The following is a 21,188-nucleotide window of genomic DNA, read 5'->3' as shown; positions in this document are numbered from 1 at the left end:
GGGTTTAAGTGTCCCATTGCAACACCGCCGCTGCTCCTTTGTCTGGGCCTGTCCAAAAATGTCTTACCCGGGGCTATTTGCAGTCCACAGAATACATGTAAAATGTCAGCGATATCACATATAGCCGTCAAATCAAAGGTTAAGCGCAGATTGATGCTTATATTATACATCTGTATCTCTGCAGTTTATAATTCTTTCCATCAAGAAAGCTGTTGTGTCACCAGGCCCATCAGAGAAGTCAAGAATGTGCTTTGTTCTTTAAAGAGTAAATATGAGATCTAAGAAATGCATCTCATTTATTCTGACATGTACGTGAATTCAAACAGTAACTACTGGTGTCAAACTAGTCATTTAAAATGTAATCCAGCCACGAGTAAGACGGAAATGTGATGCACTACACTGCCACCTTGTGGAATTTCAAAACGCTGCGTGACTGAAGTGACGCCGCCATGTAAAAGCACAACAGACAGAAACAACTGCCTATTTATTAGGTCAAAAGGTAAACAGGATTTACATCTTTAAGCAAATTAAACAAAGCAAGAAATCGGTAGGTATTTTTAAACTACAGTGTTCTATAAAATGCAGCACACAAAATATAACTTTCTGCTCATGTGTTTGTAAAGATTATTGGATAAATCTATCCACACGCCTAAAGTCTCGTCCAAGAGTAAATACAAATACTATCTTTGTTACAATGTGCCCCATAATATTGCTGTGAATTGAATTACTGACACTGCACAGCAAAGATGTCCCCTACATAGATAGCACTGCATGTAACTAATGAAATCAATCTGTCCTATGGTTCATGCTCACAGACAAGCCTTAATGTGAAGAATGTGTACAAAACAATGTAATAAATACACTTATTAAAAAAAACAAAAAAAACAAATCACAAAATCCAAAGCATTAAGTTATAAACTAGAAAGGATAGAATATACTGTAGCTGGAACATGATACAAAAATGTTGAAACATAGCCAGAACACTAAAACTAATTGAAACAGAGCCGGCTTACAAAACTGTCAAAGGTTGGTGTGTGGACTGAAGAGATGACGGAGGAGGAGGAAACACACGATACACATCAAACAATATCTGTTTCAATTTACTACAGTAGAGTTACACTTTGACAAGAAGCAGAAGGAAAACGTCCCCAAATCACTGTTTTGCGTGACAAAACTACCACTACGATCATCCCTGAGAACATAATTTGGTTCAGTACGTTGTGCGTCTGAAACGTACTGTCGCTTAATTTTCGCGTTTGTTTTCTTGTGTGCGTTGGATCGTAAAACGAGCACTGATAATGCCAATGAGTGGAGTCATCTTCCTATCCTTTCCTCCCTTAGAGGAACACCATTCGTACTGTGTTGCTTCGTATGCTCAGGCGTGTGTGTGTGTGTGTGTGTGGTTAAAAAACAGTTTCCAAAATGTGGGTGGGAGGTCATGATGGGGTTACGCAGCACAGACGGTATAAAACGCAGGGAAACACGTTGCCTCGGCATAATTATCATCATACATAACTCTCACTTTCAAATGATGTCATGTATATTCGGTAGAAAGCAACAGGTGATTCCATGCACAAAACGTATTGACATACAGAGATCTAATCTTTGCTTTTGAACTCCTCGTCGACCTCGATGTCGTCTTCATCCTCCTCGTCTCTTGCCCTCTGGCGCCGTGATGACTCCCCTCGTTCCTCCACGTAGACCTCGTCATCCTTCTCCCCAAACGACTCCACGTCTTCCTGCTCCTCTTCTTCCTCCTCCTCCTCCTCCTCCTCTTCCTCTTGGGCGTCCTGGTCACTGTCATCGGAGCCTACAGGCAAGAATGAAGCGGGTTTTTTTTAAAAAAAGGATCTTTCTTCGTATGACTGCAACGAACGCACACAGTGATGTTATTGCAAAAAAATAAATAAAAAAGAAGGCCGGATTGTCAAATAAACACTTTAGAATCAAGAGACGGGAAGAAGCGAAACACAAGTTGAGCTGACACCCAAGAGTCCCCAAGCTCAGGAATAATGGTGAATTTGCAACACTGCGGTTAGGAATGATGTCTTACCGTCAATCACTATTTCTCCACCTTCCTCCTCCTCTGGGCTCTCATCTGAGGAGGACATATTTCCTGTCTATTCAGTTCAACCTGCATTACTCAGTCATTGATATTGCAGCGACAACACAAAGCACTGAGCTCGGCACTGACGGGCCGCCGGCCTCTCCGTTTGAGAAACATACACACACACCCATTCTAAAAGAAACAGAATCTAGTCTGAGGTCTAAAGTGTGATCTAATCTGTATGATCATGAGGGTTGAAAGCTAGCTATTGCTTCTTACTAACCAGCACTAGGCGCCTTGTCTTCCTCCTCCTCTTCCTCCTCCTCTTCATCCTCGTCCTCCTCCTCCTTTCTCTGCTCGTGTCCGGCCTCTTCGGTCTCCTGGTCGTCATCAGAGTCGGAGATGACCACACACTCGTCTCCGTTACTGTTGTCAGCAGTTCTAGGCCCGCTGGCACCACTAAAGAAAGACACACACACACACACAACACACACACAGTGATGACTGAACAATCATTGGCTCAGTATGCATCCCACCTGGTCTCAAGCAGCCGCAACAAAACTCAGGAAACAGTTAAATTGTCACACTATAATTTCAGAGTCCTGAGGGCATGAGCGCTTCTAGACGGTGTAACTTAATGAGCGCTTTGTCAGCTGATGATTACACATCACACACACTATCTGTCTGCAGTCTGACACACATGGAGGACATGAGGGTATGAGGGCGTGTCTGCTGTACCTTCCGTTCTCCCGTGGTTCCCAGAGTGGAGTGAGGTAGTATCTCAGAGGGTCCCTGTACAGGTCATCCTTCATTATCTACAAACACACACACACACACACACACACACACACACACACACATAAACACACACACACACACACTTTATTTTCAATGTGTGCTCAAAGTACTTTATTGTAATTCAACATGTGCCTGTGGCTATGAATACATTCTCATACACACGTGCTACTTTTATGACTTGTGCTTGTGTGTGTGTGTGTGTGTGTGTGTGTGTGTGTGTGTGTGTGTGTGTGTGTGTGTGTGTAGGTGGGTGCAGTGAGCCTCACCTGTGCAACATCATCTTGCCCTGGGTTGCTATGGTCACTGAACCAGTTGAAAAACGTTTGGTAAACGCCGCGCACCGTCTTCCTGGGTTCGCTGAGAGCCGTCAGGTTCTGTCCCCGGTGCCACAGGATGGGGTTGGAGAAGGACACGGGCGATCCTGAGACAGGGTCATCTATTAGAACGTATTGAATTTAAACAGCCGCGCCACTTTATGAGACACCTGCACAATCCAATACAACAGCCGGGATATGAGCTCTCTTTTATATGTGAATATGAGCCCAGGTGGTCCTCACCTCCCATCCCCAGGTGGAGCTCCTTCATGATGATGTTGTTCTGGAAGTACGGGTTCCGTCTGAAGTGGAAGCGGATCCTGTAGCCCAGCTTGTTATTCTTGAAAGACTCGATCTGAGCGACACAACAAGGAAGGGAACCACTTTATGTTAACAACACACACACACACATCGCAAGAATAACATTTCTTCCAAATCTTCTACCTCGAGATCAGTCATGTAGCTGAGAGCGTCTTCATCGGTCTCGTCGATGTGAGCCGAGAGATGAGGGTGGTTCAACAACTGGCACACAGAGGTCAAGGACAGATGCAGTGACTCGCATGGAAAGGTGTGTGTGTTTGTGTGTGTGAGATAGATGTTTCATCATGTAAGGATACTGCAGTCACCCAGAAGCCAGGGATGGTTTTGGTGATGGAGCTGCGCTGGTCCAGATGCGGACGTCTCTGTCGACTCATCTTCAGCTCCAGCCGTTGATGAAGCCGAGTGCTCTTCTTCTCCAGAGCTTCCAGCCTCATCTGCACCTGCGCCAGGAGAGCCACCGACTGTCTAATCTCCGGTGCCATCTTCACCGAGACTATGGCACATTCGCCGTCGTCGTTGTCCTCGTTGTCTGACGGAAAGGAGGAACTGGGCGTGGACGAAGATCCTGGTAAGGAATCATCACCCTCCTCTGCATCTGGCACATCATCTACGTCTTCTTTGTCAACACTGCGCACAGATGTGGAGCTGTCTGCTGCAGCTGCGTGGGTTTTGGAGCTCGCTTTAGAAGACTGCTGACTCCCTCGTTGTTTTAATTTGCTGAACTGTTTTACCTGTTTGGCTTTGTCAGATGAACAAGGAGTCTCTGCGCCGCCTTCCCCGTCGCGTCCCGTAAGACTGGCGAGTGCTTCAGCCGCTGCTATAGCTGCTGAGTCCGACTGATCCAGTGACGTGGAGGGACACTGCTCCCTCCGCCCCGCAGCTTTCCTCCCCTCCTGCGCACCTGAAGACTGGGGCTTATCCGCCTCTCTTGCTCCGTGACCGTCAGCACAGGTGGAGTTGTTGTTGTTGACAGGTGGCGCACCGGTGCTCTCGCTGCCGCCTGAACTCTTCACCGAGGACATAGCGGTCGGTTCTCCCACCTTAGCCCCGGTCTCGCTCTCCTTACTCTCCGCTTCGCTGTTTTTGTGACTCAGAGAAGCCGAGTGGACGCTGCTTACTTTCGTAGACTTGTTGGGGACCGTCCTGCTCTCTTCCCGCTCTGGTGATGAACAGCGTTTCCTCGTCGCAGAGTCCGCGGACTGTTTGCGGTCTGTCACCTCACTCATTCTAGCTAGTCGAATTGCTAACAGGCTAGGTAGCCCGCTAGCTTAAGTAGCTTAAGTATTACCTCAATAGAACCGAGTAGATGTCGCTGAGATAAACAGTTAGCCGTTGCGGTTTTCTGCCTCGTATTATTGTCCAACATTCATCACCACAGAAGCTGGAACGGGAAACAGATCGCCAATGTTCCGCGGCCTAGTGCAATAATTAGCGGGATATTGCTAAGATTAGTAGCCACAAACAGCTAACGTTAGTTAGCTAATGTTACCCATTTCGCGTGTCCTCTCAATTATGGCCGTTCAACATTTTCTCCCGTTAAACCCAAATATGTAAGAGTCTGTCGCGTTGTTAAAAGCTTCGTCCCACGCCGTGTTAGCTTCACTCCGTACGCTTTATATTAGTTTATATTTGCCCTCTCCTTTAGCTCGCTGTCCGCGCTGCGACGTGATAGAAAAACAATCGTCTAATTGGCTGTAGCACGGCGCGCTCAAAGATCTGCACCAATCAGGAACAAGGGTGTGTTTGCACGAGCGCTTTCCGCCCGAGTGTAACTGCGTAGCGTGCAAAGGCGCAACGAGCTTCTTCTGAGATAGCAAGAAAATAGAAGAGAACAACGACAAACTGAGCGAATGATGTATGGAAATGTAGCAGGAAAATTATGTTTTCACGCTAACACGAACCGAAGGATTGAGGAATCGAAGTCAAACAGACGGTACAAGGTAGCCAATTATTATTTATAAAGGCCCAGTACTTAACACGTCCTGTGAGTTTGAATCCATGGAGACAGAGTGCAAACACACGCGTTGGCTTGTTAAGCCTTTTATTGTATAAAGTGCTTGCATAATCTGAATTTATGTGGTGCATTAAGGGTAGAATAATTTTTTAAAAAGAGGCAAACCCATAAACACAAAGGGGATGCAAGAGAAATATTAGGTATCATTTTTTACGCATCAGTCGAGTGAAAAATAACACAAATAAGAAAATAATATTTGCTGCTGTATGTATTATTATATGTATTTATTTCCCCCACTCATCATTACAATGGTAACTACAAATAATGATAGATAAACAGCTCAAGTCAAACTAGTCAAAACTAACGGTGCCTGCGGTGGCAGCTGCGCTATATTTTACTACAAGTGTTATATTTAAAACCCACATTTAAAACAGTAGGCGTGTATCCAGTCCGAACCAAACGGAACAAGGGAGGGGGGGAGAAGCAGGATTATACCAATTTAAAACACAAATTTGGGGTATGGAGTGCCCGGCAGGTCAGCGCTAAAATTAGACGCTGCTCCCCTCTGCAACATCAGCCAAAGTATGATGCATAATGTCATGCAGAGCGGAGGGATACACTATCACAAGGGCTGACAGGAGGGACGAGGGTTCCATGGGTGACATTTAACGGCGCACGTTGACCAGGGGGGGAGGTTGTGTGCGTAACGCCGGGAACAACGCTGGATCCTCACACAGGCCACAGCTGTGCGAATCAAGCGTGTTGTGGAGTATCTTTGGAGACGCCATATGTTCTCTTTTCGGCGCTTCCACATTGAGCAGCTGTAGCCATGTCTTTCTTAGCCATACCGAGCCAAAGCGGGCTTTTTACCACGATTAAATCGAGCAAGTCAGCCGATGACGCGGAGGACAGGTCCGCCGTGGACGACGAGGATGAGGACGAGAACGATGATGACAGCCAGGCCGTGCGTCTCATCCCGAGATGCTCCCCGGTGCCCAGAAAGCGAGGTCAGTCAATCCACGACGAGACCGCCGAGTACATGCAGATCCACGCCACGCTGTCCGCCGGGAAGAAAGTGTCATTCGCCGACTTAACAGGTGGAGATCTGGCGGATGTGAAGGAATTCGTCGCGTTCGATTCGGACGAGGAAGAGGACAGAACGAGGTGGGAGGAAGAGGAGGCGAAGTACCGAAAGCCGGTGCGACAACCGACCTATTGCGTGCAACCAGAGTTCATTGCGTCCACCGGCGGTGCTCTGATGCAGGCCGTGCACGCCAATAAACTGGAGGTCGAGCAGCTGATGCCCGCAGAGAACGAGCCACTTGCTTTTACGGGGATCATCCGAGTCCTGAACATCTCCTTCCACAAAGCAGTCTACATCCGATCCACCATGGACAGCTGGGTCACTTACTTTGATCACCCAGCTCAATATGTTCAGGGATCCCATGACGGAGACACTGATAAGTTCTTCTTCAAGTTGTCTTTTGCACCACCGTACACCACACATGGCTCTCGCATTGAGTTTGTGGTTCGTTATGAAACCAATGATGGCGATTATTGGTGCAATAACTCCCATATGAATTATGTGGTAACTCTGCTCCTCTCCTATGAGGATGATGCAGCTCGAACAGACACCGACCTGCAACAAGTAAGAGGTATTCTGAAACCTCAAAAGGATTACAGGTAAATCTATTGTGTGTGTGTGTGTGTGTGTTTTTTCTCTGGTCAAACAGAGCAGGGATTTGACCTCTGACCACAGATTGTTGAGGTGGTTGAACCTCAATCTACAAAAGCAGCTTTGCTTTTCTAGTCTTCGATCCGTCTGATGGAAGAGAAAATAAGAGTTCATCAAAGTTCAATCATTTCTGAATCGCTTTTAGTGCAGAATCCACATGGGTCTTTCAAAACCAACTATGTCACAAGAAATCACAAACGCACTGGACTTGGCCCAGTAAACAGCCAATCACAACCAGGTTGCCAGGCTGGAATAAGCATTGAGCTTCACTCAGTGGCTCTGCCTTTAGACTGCCTTGGGCATAGTAAGAACCTGAGTATAAAGTACAGCAGTTATACTCATGTGGCATAATGTGTGAATACTGAAGCTACCTACTTACAGAAAGAGTTTGCAGTATCAGCATCATGCGGTGCCTAGATTTGCAGGACAAACTGTCTTTATGTAAATAGTTTTTGGGGGCATACTGTGCATGTGATTTGGAAAGTGTACACACACCCTCAGAATGCCAATCATCCAGTGGTGTTTGAGGACGATCAAAATAGGCAAAGGGCAGGTGTCATTTTCAGCCCTGGCGTTTCGCTGCAGTAAAGTGTACCTCTGACCTTTTCTATCAGAGGCATCGGGGAACCAAAGCTGACATCAGACCAATGTAATTTCCATGGACTACATTGGCCCTTTTCCCATGAGCGGTGTGGCACACCAAACCCTATCTTCCTCCTTTAATTAATGTCCAATTCATCCCTTAGAGGAAGATTTTAATTGCTGAGGTATTGCAGCGTCAACATAAAAGCACTTGAAAAATCTCACAATGCACAGTCACACAGGAGACACCGAAGAAAAGTCCCTCAAGCTGATAAGAGCCATAAAAGGAAACGGCTGCCCAAGGGTGCAGGATATAAACTGATCTAGTTGTCATGTAGGTCTTCACTCCTCCATAGCTCTTTGAAAATAGGAAGGGCCCAGATGGGCTGTTAGGGGATGGATGAGTCACTGATTGAAAAAGAGGAGTTTGGGGAGCAGAGACTGTACCCGCACCACCATAGCAACCATCTCACAGTCACTAGGGGCCTGGAAGTTAACTGATAATTGGATTTGAACACATTAACGGTGCACATCTGTGATAGGAAAGGTAACTATGGGGTAGAAAAGAATCAATTATGTGTGGATGATTGTTTTAACTAGGGATTCTTAAATAGTGCTTCAGTGCTGAGCGCTTTAGTTGATGTTGCCAGGATGTACTCACCTCATGCTGAGTAACAGGAGCCACACTGCAGTACAGGAACAAAGAGTTTCTATATTTCGCTGCCTTCTGCCTGGATGACGTGGTTGAGTTTTTATCTTAGTGTTTTGTTCCCCCCCATTCATTCACTGCTGAGTCATTCAGGACCAGATCCGACTCAAATATAAGTCAGAATTCGCACAAACCTGCACGCAAAGATACCACTCATCACAACAAAACCTTCAAATACACGCTTAACCAAATCGTAATCATAGATGTGATATGTATCTGCACAAAGTTGGACTCTGCATCAGGAGTATCAGCTCCACTCACTCTATTTGCGTAATGCTGGTCACATGTCCCCGACCCTCTCTTTGAATAGAAAGCCGTTCATATTGAAGCACTTTACTGCGTCACCATTCAGAAGATAATTTAAAATGCGTCATGGATACGTTTGATCAACTCTCTTATGTATCTGTCTTGGCTGTTAGCAGGATGTGGTCGTGTGCCATCGGGCCCAGATTATCGGGCTCATGTCTCGCTGTCGTCGTTACTGTCGTCAGGATATTCAAACCGTTACTTTTAATGCATCATCTACGCTGCCCATACCTGTCAATGAGTAATGTGCCACCTCGCCAGCTATGTCACCTGGCAGGGTTGGATCATCACTGAAGCCTCTGGGCAGAAGCAGACCAAAGGCAGAATGGGCAGCTGGCCATGCTACTAAGATGTCCTGCAGCAAGTAAACAGCATCAGCAAACTAACAGAGGGCTAAGGATGTTATGTTATTATCAACTTCTACCAGTATTGATTTGTATTGGTGGAGACATGAATTGTGTTCGCAAAGGGATTCACTTTTATTATAAACCTGAAAGACTGAACTGTGTGATTCAGATTTTGCCTTTGCATCATGACATCTTTCCGAAATACTAAATGTGGCTACAAATCAACAAAGGTAGAGTTGTGTGTGAATGTACCTTTGACAGGTTTTGTCCTTTATCTACTGTCTTCTAACTCAAACCTCTCCTCGCTTTCAGCATGAACAATGATTTTGATGATGATGATGATGATGACGCATTCGAAGATGAAGGTACACACAGTCCTGTAAAGTAAAGTCGCTGCCTTTTCTCTAGCCAGCACTCAACAAACTAACATCTTTACCTCTTTTCCATTAGCAGAGGAGGTGGGGAACTCCAAGCCGGAGCTCTTCCGACCCACAGTGATCTGCCCGGTCGTCTTTCACCCGGAGATGGACTTAGAGGTAAGAAGGAGGGATTCTCTTTTAAGTAATGGAGGTTTGATCAGCGGCTTTGTATAACCAGGAGATGTTGATGTAATCCACTGAGTCAGCTTTGCCTTATTGCCAGTGGAGAACACACATTTAGCAAATTACCTGTTGGATTATGTCTAAACTATCAACATTTGCATGCACTTGTTGACACAATCACATTTAACAGGTAAGCAGACTAAGTGCTTTATCCATTTAAGCGAGTCATGACTCTAATGAAACATAACCAACATATACTTTCATTCAACCTTTTGACAGCTTATCATCATTGGCTTGGTTGTTTATATTGTTCACAGCTCATTGAAGCTTCAGCAACAACTTAGGTAACGTCTTGCGTCTCACTGTAGCACGAGTATTCGGTTTGCTTGGTCCAGCTTCGTGTTCTTCTGGTGATGCATGTTTGTGACGTTTTTGTTTAATTTTGTGTTTTTTTAAAAGTCTTTTTCAATTTTTTCAACGAGTCCAGTGACTAACAATCATTCACAACCGCCGAGTTCTCTGTATGTTTACATCGTTGATCGTGATGTTTCATTTCTTGTCAAGGTGTTGTATTGAATTGGTATTTGCTTTTGAATTGTTCTTTGGTGTGATTCTGATGAATGGTTTTGGTGTAAAGGTGGTCTTTTCAGTTTGTCTGTTTTGTTTGGCCGCACTCTTTAGTTTTGCACAAATTCACTGTACTCTTACAGTACTTGGTTCTGCTGACAGTATGTTCACGCAGCAATATCAGAAGCCATGTGTTCCTTACTGGCATCCAGTATACTTCAAGAATTGTATTCTAGTAATCAAGTAGTCAAGAATTGAGTATTCAAACTTTACAATCAGCACAGGTATGATTCGGCTCTACCTTCTCACTCTTTTTCTTCCTTTGAATCATTTCTCAGTAGATATGGTTTGTGTGAGATGTACACAGAGAGTCAAAGTGTGCAGATCTCAGGTCATTCTAAAGGTGCAGTCTGGAGATAAACAAGTTTATGTTTAAGGCTACACAACCTAACGCCTCTGCACATTTCCTATCCAAGTCCTGTTCACTTTTGTGTCTCATGTGTCTTGCTGGTTATCGCCGAGTCTATGTTTGTTGTCTGTCTTTTCATTTAATATTGTGATGTGTATATATATATGTATGTTTATTTATATATATATATATATATATATATATGTTTTATTTTCTGTATTATTTGCTTGTTTTATACTCCTGAGACCCTGGGTCCTCATATGTGGACATTTAATTTTTTTCTTCCCTCCCTTAAACCTGTTGTCCTCATGTCCGGACATTTAGCAAATAGCAGACAGAAATAAACTCTTTACTCTTCACTGTGTTGATATGAAGTACATTTGACAGATTGTTGTGTTAAAAAAAATGATTGGGTCCCAAATAGCCAGGAAGATTTAAAAGTTTATACAAAATAAACCTCTGGGTCTCAGGAGGTTGTGATGTAGAGTTTTATACTGTATGTGGTCATGTGTATATGTGTGTGAAAGATACTGGAGCAGCACCTTTCAACGTTCCTATTGAATCCTCATGTAAATAAGTTCAGAATAATCTAACTATCTTAATTTTCTTCTCCCTTGGATGCCGTCCTACTACACACCCTGCGGTTGGAGATTAAAGACGTTCTTGTTTTCCCTCAGACTATCTCATTACATCATTTTTTAGGAGAAGTCAAAACATTACATCTTGCATTTTGGCCAAAGTTTTCTGAAAAAGTGACAGCTAATCCCATTACACTGCTCCTAATTGGTTTGCATTTCCCAACAATTACAATGTCAGCATGGAATCTATTTCACAGAAAAGCATTAGTATGCAGTCAATGCTTTTCTTCTCTCTGTGTGCCATGTTAATATGGACAACCAAACCTTTCCTTTTGTCTCTACTCTCTCCTAGCTGTCAATATTGTCTCACTGTTTTACTTTAACAGATTGCAGTTCACCCGTCTGGTCCCGTCGTCCCACCCGGCCAAGAGCTTCCATCTGCTGATAGCACACTGTCCGTTCAAACCTCATCCCCAGGTGAACAATCCCCGTGTATGTCTTCCGAAACGACATTGCAAACTAATGATGATTCATCCTTTGTACACTGTGCCAGCGAATCAGTCCAGACAAATAAGTCACAGCTTTTGCCCAGACTCCACCAAATATCAGAGCAGTCCAAAGATAGTAGCCCCTCTGCCCTTCTGTCTGATTCCTCCCTCCTGCAAGAGACCAGGAGATCAGACAGCCACCAGGGAGAGGGGGAGGAAATCCCTCATTGCGTCCAGTTTCCAACCACAGAGTCGAACCTGTGGCCGACAGAAGAGGACGGATTGACCCACAGCCCAGCCGGTCCCTCTTCTCTCGAGCTCCCTGTCTCAGATCCTGATCTCTCCTCCTTTGAGGGCTCGGGCGAACTCGCTGGGAGGTTATCACAAGATTCCACAGATGAGGAACGTGCGTTGTCTGCTGCCGGAGAGCAGCAGGCACCTCCGGGAGCAGAAGGCCAAGCTCAACCATCAGCCGCACCCACGGAAAACACCTCAGCGAGGGCGAGGGGCACTGGGGCGAACTCGGCTCTCCCCTCAATCCCAGACAGGAAAGAGGAGGAAGACTACCGCCGCGTTTCCCCAGACACATTGTTAGAGAATCTACCCGCCAAGCCATCAAGCCCGCAGTCTGAACGTGACGCAGAGTTGCTTTTGATCCCATCCATCGTCTTCCTAAGTGGAGTCGTCACCGTCTCCATAGCGCTGCAGGAACCCAGAGCCCTCTTCCTCATCGGACTATTTTTGGTCCTGCTCCGTTTCTAACCCGCTCACTGATCAGCTTTATCATAGTTTAAGTGCCTTTCTCTCATTTCAAAAAGGAGCCAACATTTGAGAAACACGCAGCTCCTGTTGTATTTGTGGTTTACGTGTACAAACACTGTGTGACTGTTTAGACTGGTGCACATCTTCACCCACACAAACGTAGCTTTGTATTTTTAACAGAGAAAAAAGCAATTGGTATATAAATGAATAAAATAGTGTGCAGTCAAATGTTCTAAAGTCTCCTGGTGTCGTGCAGTTCTTACTGGTTTCTTGTCAAATTGTGTAATTTGTGAGCTTCTGTGTTATATTCTGATATATTCACTTAATGCCACATTACAGTCAGTGTTTTGTGTGAAAATGTGTCGATGTCATAACAATGTCATGAAGTCTAACCACACTGCCATGAATGTTACTTCTGTGAATGTGATATTTTATCTGTAGTTAAGGATAAAAATGTTACTGTAGCGGTGCAAATGGAGCAGCGTCGACTAAATGTAAAAGCAAATCACGCTCATCATTTCACCTGGATGTTTTCAAAGTGATTACCATGACGACCTTGATGGTTGCCTGAACATTATTACCTGGTATTAATCACCTGCAAATACTGCACCTCCTGCTTAATTTAGTCTTCCGGTTCCGTTGCCACATATCCGGCCGCAATTCTCCTCCCCGTTCATTCATAGCTTTGTTGCACAAAGTCAGATTCTGTAGCAGTACTTAACCAAACACTCACACACAGACTGAACCCATGATGTGACATGTTTGAAGTGATCACTTTGCGGTGTATTAAAACACAGCCTGCTAACCTTTACCACTCTGTGTCTGCATATTTGTGTGTCCTTATTTTGTGCACCCTGCAGAAATAACATCAGAGTCAAGAGCCTGTTTGTCTCTGCAACATGTTCGTCTTTGGAAGTACACAGAGTGCAACATGAGCTGCATATATAAGGCAAAGGTCACGCATTGCGCTGAAGTCACGGTGTCATAGCACAGCACACACGTCCATTGTAACTGAAGATCAGTGTTTGAAGCCACTGAATCTTACGTCTACTGTAAGTCGAAATGAGAAATGCAACGTTCAAACTCTCAATCCCATCTGTCAGTCCTCAGGTGTCAGGTACCCTTTGGATTATATTTGAGTTTTGGATTCGGTCTTAAAACAAATATAATCACAGGAAATGTGTTTCAAAGGCCACGACTGGGGGGTGGGGGGGGGGGGGATGGGGGGATGGCAGGAGAGATTAATTTGTGTGTGGAGCACATAGCTTGAGAGCGGAATGTATTAAAAATGTAGGCAGATGTGGAAAAAAAACATTGTGAATTCTTAGATGGACATTCGCTGAAAGTCAAACTCTGCCGTGATACGACTATCGAGCAACACGCGTGGTCGTGCTTGTTCAAACCTGCTGTTGGATGTGAATCTGGTTCAATATGAGCTGTAGCAACATCCGCAAGTCTGGTGTAACACGCTTGACAGCAAAATCCACACTAATCCACTGGATACATCTTGTCATCCTTCAAACACCTCTTTTAAAATGGCATTTATATGGAAGAGGAGGCACCGGCCAAACTCTGCGGATGTTTATTGACTTAATCTGGGTCAGTTATTATCAAAATAAGCTGTGAAAATTGGTTAGTGTTGGTCTCAAACCTGCTCCTGGAGTGTTTCAGCTGCTTTTTACTGGAGCGACTCTTATACAACCAAATACAAACATCCAGGGAACATCCATCAGAGCTTTAGTAGGGAATTCACCACCTTACAATATGGAAGAGTCCAGGGAATGTTCCCCCGGAGATGCTGTCAAGGTCTCATAATGTAAATGGGAACCTTCAGGGAGCAACAAGCCTGGAGGACAATCCCACTCTGGAAGGAAACCAGGAAACCAGCAAACGAAGCTCTGATGTTCATTTGAGCTCCTTCAAAAATCATGCAAAATGGGGAAAACCTTAAGCATTCATTAGTTGATCCTGTCGGGATGATTTTAGTGTGGAGAATGAATGTTTAAATAACCTCTTTAACCGCCTTCGAGCCTGCTGGCACTGGGCTTAAAAGGGTGAGTCGTGAAATCCAGCAAATATTTTTCATTATTCTCTGGGTAATAGATGGACAATGAATTGAAAAGCGTGATGGTGATACCAGGGAACAGCTGGAGGAGGCCCACAGCTGGAGGGGGCCCACAGCTGGAGGGGACCCACAGCTGGAGGAGGCCCACAGCTGGATGGGGCCCACAGCTGGAGGGGGCCCACAGCTGGAGGAGGACCACAGAAGCCCTCAAAGCAGCACTTTATTTTGAAAAAGGACCCCAAGTCTCCTGTTCTCCAGGTCTGCTGTGGGGCCTTTATGTGGAGTGCAAAGGACCATAATGTGTTACTGTGGGTGCAGATCAGCCCACATGATGCCTTCAGGGCCATCGGAATAAAAAGTCATGGCCCACTGTATTCTCTATCCATCTCTCTTTCTCCCCCTCCCTCCCCTCTCTCTCTTTCTGTGTCTCTCTCCTCTTCCTCTCTCTCTCTCTCCGAACAAAACCGACATGTTCCGCTGATGCGCGAGCTCCCCTCCTCGCTAGCAGCCATAATTGGGAATATTTTAGGAATAATTCGCCCGATCCATGCGCGCTATCTTCACTCCTCCTCGTCGACGTCTTTTCGTTTATTTATTTGTTTGTTTTTCCCACCCCTCACATCGTTTTGACGATGTGAATCTGTCGTGACATCGGCCGGGATTTCTACCAACCAAAAAAAAAAGAAGAAGAAAAAAAAGAAAAGAGAGAAATGTATTCATCCCGTCACGGTGGCTCGTACTGTGGACTGTTGTTAGGATGTAGCCCACCTTCGCCCGGGCAGCATAACAAAGACTGCAAATCACGGATCGGGGTAAATAAATCACGATTTTGACTTTAAATATCATAAGAAATGGGGGAAAGGAACGTGTCGAGTGTGTCGCCTGTGTGGACTGATGATGATCGTTCTGGTGCCACTAGCCAACATAGCCGACATGCCAGCACGATTCATTACGGGGATGCGCGATCTGTTTCCTCCTCTCTGCCGTCTGTGGGTGGGTTATTACATGCATTGAAAATCTGACATCATTTGGATATAGGAGCACATACATCGAGACGTTTGACTTCTTATTCTTTGCCCCTTTAATGCGTTTCTTTCTATAGATGATGGCGATCCGTCTCCGGCAGCGCTGCAACATAAAATCTGTTTTTGTCGGATGATATTCAGACAAAAAACGAACGAAGACACACGCGCGCGCGCGCGCGCGCACACACACACACACAGCACACACACACACACACACACAGCACACACACACACAGTCGTTCGTCTCCTCTGGAAGGGAAGGGTGGATTTTTATTTATTTTTCATGTACATCCCCGACATTCTTTGATCAGCTGTTGATTATTAGGCGGCCCCCCTTTCATGTGATGTGTTGATCATATGTCGCCCCCCGATTCGATTCGATTCGCTCGCCGGCGATGGATTTATGCATAACAGGTGTTGTTTGAGCCCTGACAGCACAGAGAGAAGGAACATGATGGGGCTGCGCGGTGTGTTTGCTCCCTCCATGTAACCAACAAGGGGGAGACAACGAGACTTGGGATCATTTGTTTGGCTCTTTGTTTTATTTGAAAGAAGAACGGATGGAAAAAAATGGATGAAAGGTAGGATCTCTCTCTCTCTCTGTAACACACACACATACATACACACACACACACACACACACACACACACATAGACACACACACACACGCAGGGAGGTGATGGTGACACCTGTTCATCTATTTTGCCTCTTTTAGTCAATGTGGTCCAGACCTGGCAGCTGTCTGATCGGGTGAAACGCCTTTTGTTAAGGGGGCACCCGGCAGATATGTATGAGGGAAATATATATATTTAAGGAACATCATCAGCTCACATCAGTGTGTGTGTTTCATGGCCTACATAGAGAGAGAGAGAGAGAGGGAGAGAGAGAGAGAGAGAGAGAGAGAGAGAGAGAGAGAGAGAGAGAGAGAGAGAGAGAGAGAGAGAGGGGGCCCACCCAGACAAGCACAGTTATGTCTCTCTGCTTTACCTTATGTGAGTTGGCTTTTGTGTCAGGCTGCAGCTGAGGTTGGTTCATATTCTATTGTCTCCATCACAAGTCACATACAGCATTAAAAAGAAAAAAAAAAAAAAAAGGAGCGGTGATCATCTTCATCACCATGAATCCAATGACAGTTTCTTCTTCATTTAAACGTACAGGGCCTGCCTGCGGTGAAGCCAAATGGCCGCCTGTCTGGGATTGTATTTTCATATTTGTTATGTGCTATGAATCGGATTACACCACTCCTCTTTTATGCACACAGACACACACACACACAGACAGACACACACACACACACACACACACACACACACACACACACACACACACACACACACACACACAAACACACACACACACACACACACACACCGTCACAGAGATCTGCGGAGACAAAGCATAAATGTTGTTTGCCCATTAACAACCTCTCTGTTTTGTCAGACATGCCCAGTGTCGGTTGTACTGTGTGTGTCTGCTCCATCCCCCTGTACACCCCCATGCATTCACTCAAACACCCACACTTGCACAAAGTATGTGAGCTGTTGTATCTTAGCAACGGGCAAGGTAATTACTGAGAGAGCCAAGAAGCTGGCATGCTGTAGAGCTGCTGATCTGATCCCAGCCTTAGAGAAACTGGAAGGCAGAGATTTTCACTGTGTTGCCCAACAGGCCACTTCCACAGCCAGGGTTGATTCTCCATCGTGGACAGTTTGAAACCTGATAAGCACGTCAGGCATTTTGTTCTTCACGTTTTTTTTGTATGTGTTCACAGGTTGTGGACAAAGAGGAGAGATGAGCCTGTCATGTAGAAATTGATCCTCACAGCCTCTTCCTGTAAAGAAGAGAGAGAGAGAGAGAGAGAGAGTGAGAGAGAGAGAGAGAGAGCCGCGGGACACAGCGGCAGTAGGAGGACCAGCAGTGTTTGTAAAGGGCCGTAAACCGTCTCTCCCCAGAAGGTGAAAGAATGTCTAACCAGACCTTTGCGATCGACGGCCCTGGCAGTCTGCTGGCTGTGCTCGCCTCACAGAGTGGACTGGCAAGAGGCGGCAGCAGCAGCAGCAGCGACAGCAACAGCGGAGGACTCTCGGCCACAGATGTGTCTGCCTACTTTAAGCTGGTCTTCTTGGGCTTGATCATCTGCATCAGCCTTGTCGGCAACCTGGTGGTGTCCCTGCTGGTCCTGCGAGACAGGACACTACACAAGGCCCCCTACTTCTTCCTCCTGGACCTGTGCCTGGCCGATGCAGTCCGCTCGGCTGCCTGCTTCCCCTTTGTCCTGGTGTCTGTCCACAACAGCTCAGCCTGGACGTACAGCGCGCTCAGTTGTAAAGTTGTGGCGTTCATGGCTGTGCTCTTCTGTTTTCACGCTGCCTTCATGTTGTTTTGTGTGGCTGTAACGCGTTACCTGGCCATCGCCCACCATCGATTCTACGCCAAGCGCATGACCATCTGGACCTGCGCCGCTATTATTTGCATGGTGTGGACTCTGGCCGTTGCCATGGCCTTCCCACCCGTCTTTGATGTGGGGACCTACAAGTTCATCCGTGATGAGGATCAGTGCATTTTTGAACATCGCTACCTGAAGACCAACGACACCCTGGGCTTCATGCTCATGCTGGCTGTGGTTGTCCTGGCCACCCACGGTTTCTACGCCAAGCTGCTGTTGTTTGAGTACAGGCACCGCAAGATGAAACCTGTCCAGTTAGTGCCGGCCATCAGCCAGAACTGGACCTTCCACGGTCCGGGGGCCACAGGTCAAGCTGCGGCCAACTGGATCGCAGGGTTCGGTCGCGGCCCAATGCCACCCACTCTGTTGGGCATCCGGCAGAATTTACACAACCAACACCGACGGCTCCTGGGGATGGAAGAGGTGAGGTCAGAGAGGAGGCTGGGCAGGATGTTCTACACCATCACTCTGCTGTTCCTGGTCCTCTGGGCTCCATACATAGTGGCCTGCTTCTGGAGGGTGTTTGTCAAGTCCTGCGTCATCCCTCACAGGTACCTTTCCATCACCGTGTGGATGAGCTTCGCCCAGGCCGGAGTCAACCCTATCTTCTGTCTTTTGCTCAACGAAGACCTGAGGAAAGTGCTGCGAGCTCACCTGCCCACCTACTGGAGGACTAAACAACATCTGCCCCAGGATGAGGCCTACTGCATCATGTGATCAGACCAGTGACCAGCTTAATAAACGGAATGTTTCAGGTTTTTAAAGGGACGTTTGAAGACTGCAGCTGATGTAATGCACCTTGGTTACGTGTCAGTGGTTGATTTGTTGTTTTGCACAACAAAATGATAGTTTGCGAGTAAATTCAGGCACAATGCCATTTTATGAGGAATGTTGATATTTAAATAAAATGTCTGCCAGAGTGCCCTCAGGTGAAAAGGTTTGAACGGAGCGATGAAAAAGTCCTGGTAACAATAATGGATTGTGTTTCTGATAATGTACTGTATGGTTCAATATGTAGGAAAGTTCACAACAATCATCAATCAACCAATCCAAGTGAGACAGATGCCATTTTAAAATAATGTTGCCTTATTTTAGAGGGACACGCCCCGGAGCTTTCAACTGAGAATTTGATTCTGTGTCAGCTGAGGCACAGAAAACACACACACACACGTATACACACACACACGCACACACACACGCACACACACACACACACACACACACACACACACACACACTTATACACACACACACACACACACACACACATGGACGGTGAGAATCCTTGCAGAAATGTCGTATGGACTCTTGATAATGTTGTTAATGACTTTGAAACGTATGGAGGAACTCAAAGGGTCTGAATGGATCGTTAGACCACCATGGACGCCTTTTCATGTAATTCACAGGAGACTGCAAAATATCAAGTGGACACAATATCCTTGGATACATTTAAATAGCTGTCGTGAACCCAAGACCCTAACATGCTTGATTTTTTTGGACTTGATTTAGGGCGTGTCAGGTTTATTTGTATCATAGAAATTGCCTGTTTTCCTTTATTTCTAAACAATACATGTTAAGCAGATGACACTATTTTGAAATATGACTTGATTTCATATTGTATAGACTGTACAGGAATGTATATTCCTGCTTGTGCGATTTTATATAGCATTTGTGTGTATGTGTATGCGGGCGGGAGGGAGGGAGGGAGGGAAGGAGGGAAGGAGGGAGGGAGGGAGGGAGAAAGAGAGACATGATGATGATAGAAGAGGTTCCAGTAATCGTGAGCCGATATGAAAACAACCTCATTTTGTAGTCTCAAATCATGCAAAATAGAGCAGTCATCATATGGAAACATGTTCTTTAGAGGGATTACCACATCCGATCATGTGGTTTGATTATAAGGGCAATGTACAGGCTAACTTTAAATTCCAGATGGATAACGAATAAGGGAACAGATTAATAATATAAAAAAAAAAACATTTGTGTATTGCAGACATAGGCCATGGGATTTAATGACTTGATGATGTTATTTGCAAATGATCTTGAGAATGCTTTTAGGGTCTCATAATAATACGTAATGTTTGAAAAATGAAGTGGCTCTTACTCTGAAGGAAACTTGAATGTTACCAGCCCCCCTTACATTCTCCTTAACGTACAGTAAACGTCACCATTTTAGTGTCACCGAGCCATTTAAGTGGTGTTGTGGGGTGGAAATCACCCAGTTTTAGGCTGCGGGAGAAGAGCTCAGGCTACATTAAGTCAGCTCTCCAAATTATGATGGATGGAATGAACATGTCTGACCCACGTCCTGCATAGATAATCGCATATTTGTGCAGTTGATTTTCTAAATGTGTGTGACACTTGCACAGCATACTGGATTAGCATGCATTCCACTGCATTTCATAGATTCACGACTGGGGATTCCAACTTGTACAGATGTTGATATGGAAAGATGAAGTGAAAAGTGAAATGAGGTCCATAATTTTTACGTCTGGCATTCTTTTGCAAGATGATATTCTGTAACTGTACAGTTTAACTGAGGTGGTTCTTTTGCCCACTCATCAATAAAGATTCTACTTTTGATGCAGTTTGAGTTTTGACCTGTCTAGATATGATAGAGAACATTTTACTCATGAAACTGATAAAATATGATCCATCCATTACGTTTCTGAGGGTGCATTGGATATATATATACTTAACACATTATAAATATATATATTACAAGCAGAAGTACAACTTTAATTGCAATATCTTAGCAACAAATACTCAGTATGTGATAATTGTTCCATAGTCTTTTTCATCTCTGGAGAAACTTGCTTATCCTAGAATATGACATTTAACTCCATAGTTGGTTAAAGAACATAAATGAAACAAATCTGATACTTTGACTTTGGCTTTTCCAAGCAGTTGGTGTGGAATCTTTAGTGGGCTTAAGGGAGGATCCACTGAAACAACCACAAAATACTTTAAACTCACATATCCAAATCTAAATTATAAGAATAATCCAAATGTGGGAGGTAAAAATATGAAAAAGATATTCATATTTCTCATATTTCTCTCTGCATGTTCGTTATCAGGAACAAATAATACAGATTCCTTTTGCGCACAAACCATTATAATCCCATACTTCATTATTATGCCATACTGGCATTTACCACAAAATGGGAGGGCTGGGTAAGATGCTGGAGAAAG

General features: G+C 45.2%; 3 protein-coding genes across 9 annotated transcripts; 2 read left to right on the top strand and 1 right to left on the bottom strand.

Annotated features, from left to right (window-relative positions):
- Positions 1-452: 452 nt before the first annotated feature.
- Positions 453-5,149, bottom strand: tspy (testis specific protein Y-linked). Of its 4 annotated transcripts, none has more exons than XM_076166445.1 (8): positions 3,777-5,149; positions 3,604-3,681; positions 3,403-3,514; positions 3,112-3,281; positions 2,786-2,862; positions 2,331-2,506; positions 2,054-2,098; positions 453-1,810 (listed from the first exon to the last, which is right to left on the bottom strand). In XM_076166445.1, exons 1-8 carry the CDS (start codon positions 4,704-4,706, stop codon positions 1,599-1,601), a joined length of 1,800 nt encoding a protein of 599 aa, XP_076022560.1. In that variant the 5' UTR covers positions 4,707-5,149; the 3' UTR covers positions 453-1,598. The 4 variants fall into 4 exon arrangements, with proteins under 4 accessions (XP_076022560.1, XP_076022561.1, XP_076022562.1 ...); XM_076166446.1 differs by having other exon boundaries at positions 3,112-3,266; XM_076166447.1 differs by lacking the exon at positions 2,054-2,098.
- A 134-nt stretch (positions 5,150-5,283) lies between these two features.
- Positions 5,284-13,270, top strand: LOC143013025 (protein phosphatase 1 regulatory subunit 3A). Of its 4 annotated transcripts, XM_076166443.1 has the most exons (5): positions 5,284-7,117; positions 9,426-9,478; positions 9,564-9,649; positions 11,596-11,686; positions 11,763-12,118. In XM_076166443.1, the coding sequence occupies exons 1-5, from the start codon at positions 6,264-6,266 to the stop codon at positions 11,981-11,983; spliced, it is 1,305 nt and encodes a 434-aa protein (XP_076022558.1). In that variant the 5' UTR covers positions 5,284-6,263; the 3' UTR covers positions 11,984-12,118. The 4 variants fall into 4 exon arrangements, with proteins under 4 accessions (XP_076022558.1, XP_076022556.1, XP_076022555.1 ...); XM_076166441.1 differs by having other exon boundaries at positions 9,567-9,649; positions 11,596-13,270; XM_076166440.1 differs by having other exon boundaries at positions 11,596-13,270.
- Positions 13,271-17,513: 4,243 nt separating this feature from the next.
- LOC143013380 (putative G-protein coupled receptor 173) lies at positions 17,514-18,847 on the top strand. Its single transcript, XM_076166981.1, has one exon. The coding sequence runs from the start codon at positions 17,514-17,516 to the stop codon at positions 18,711-18,713; it is 1,200 nt and encodes a 399-aa protein (XP_076023096.1). The 3' UTR covers positions 18,714-18,847.
- Positions 18,848-21,188: the final 2,341 nt, after the last annotated feature.

Source organism: Genypterus blacodes, unplaced genomic scaffold (assembly GCF_046128005.1).
Source record: "Genypterus blacodes isolate CSIRO-AG114 ecotype Tasmania unplaced genomic scaffold, CSIRO-AGI_Gbla_v1 ptg000156l_1, whole genome shotgun sequence".
Classification (NCBI taxonomy): Eukaryota; Metazoa; Chordata; class Actinopteri; order Ophidiiformes; family Ophidiidae; genus Genypterus; species Genypterus blacodes.
The sequence above is the reverse complement of the archived record's forward strand: the minus strand, read 5'-3'. Positions and strand labels throughout refer to the sequence as shown.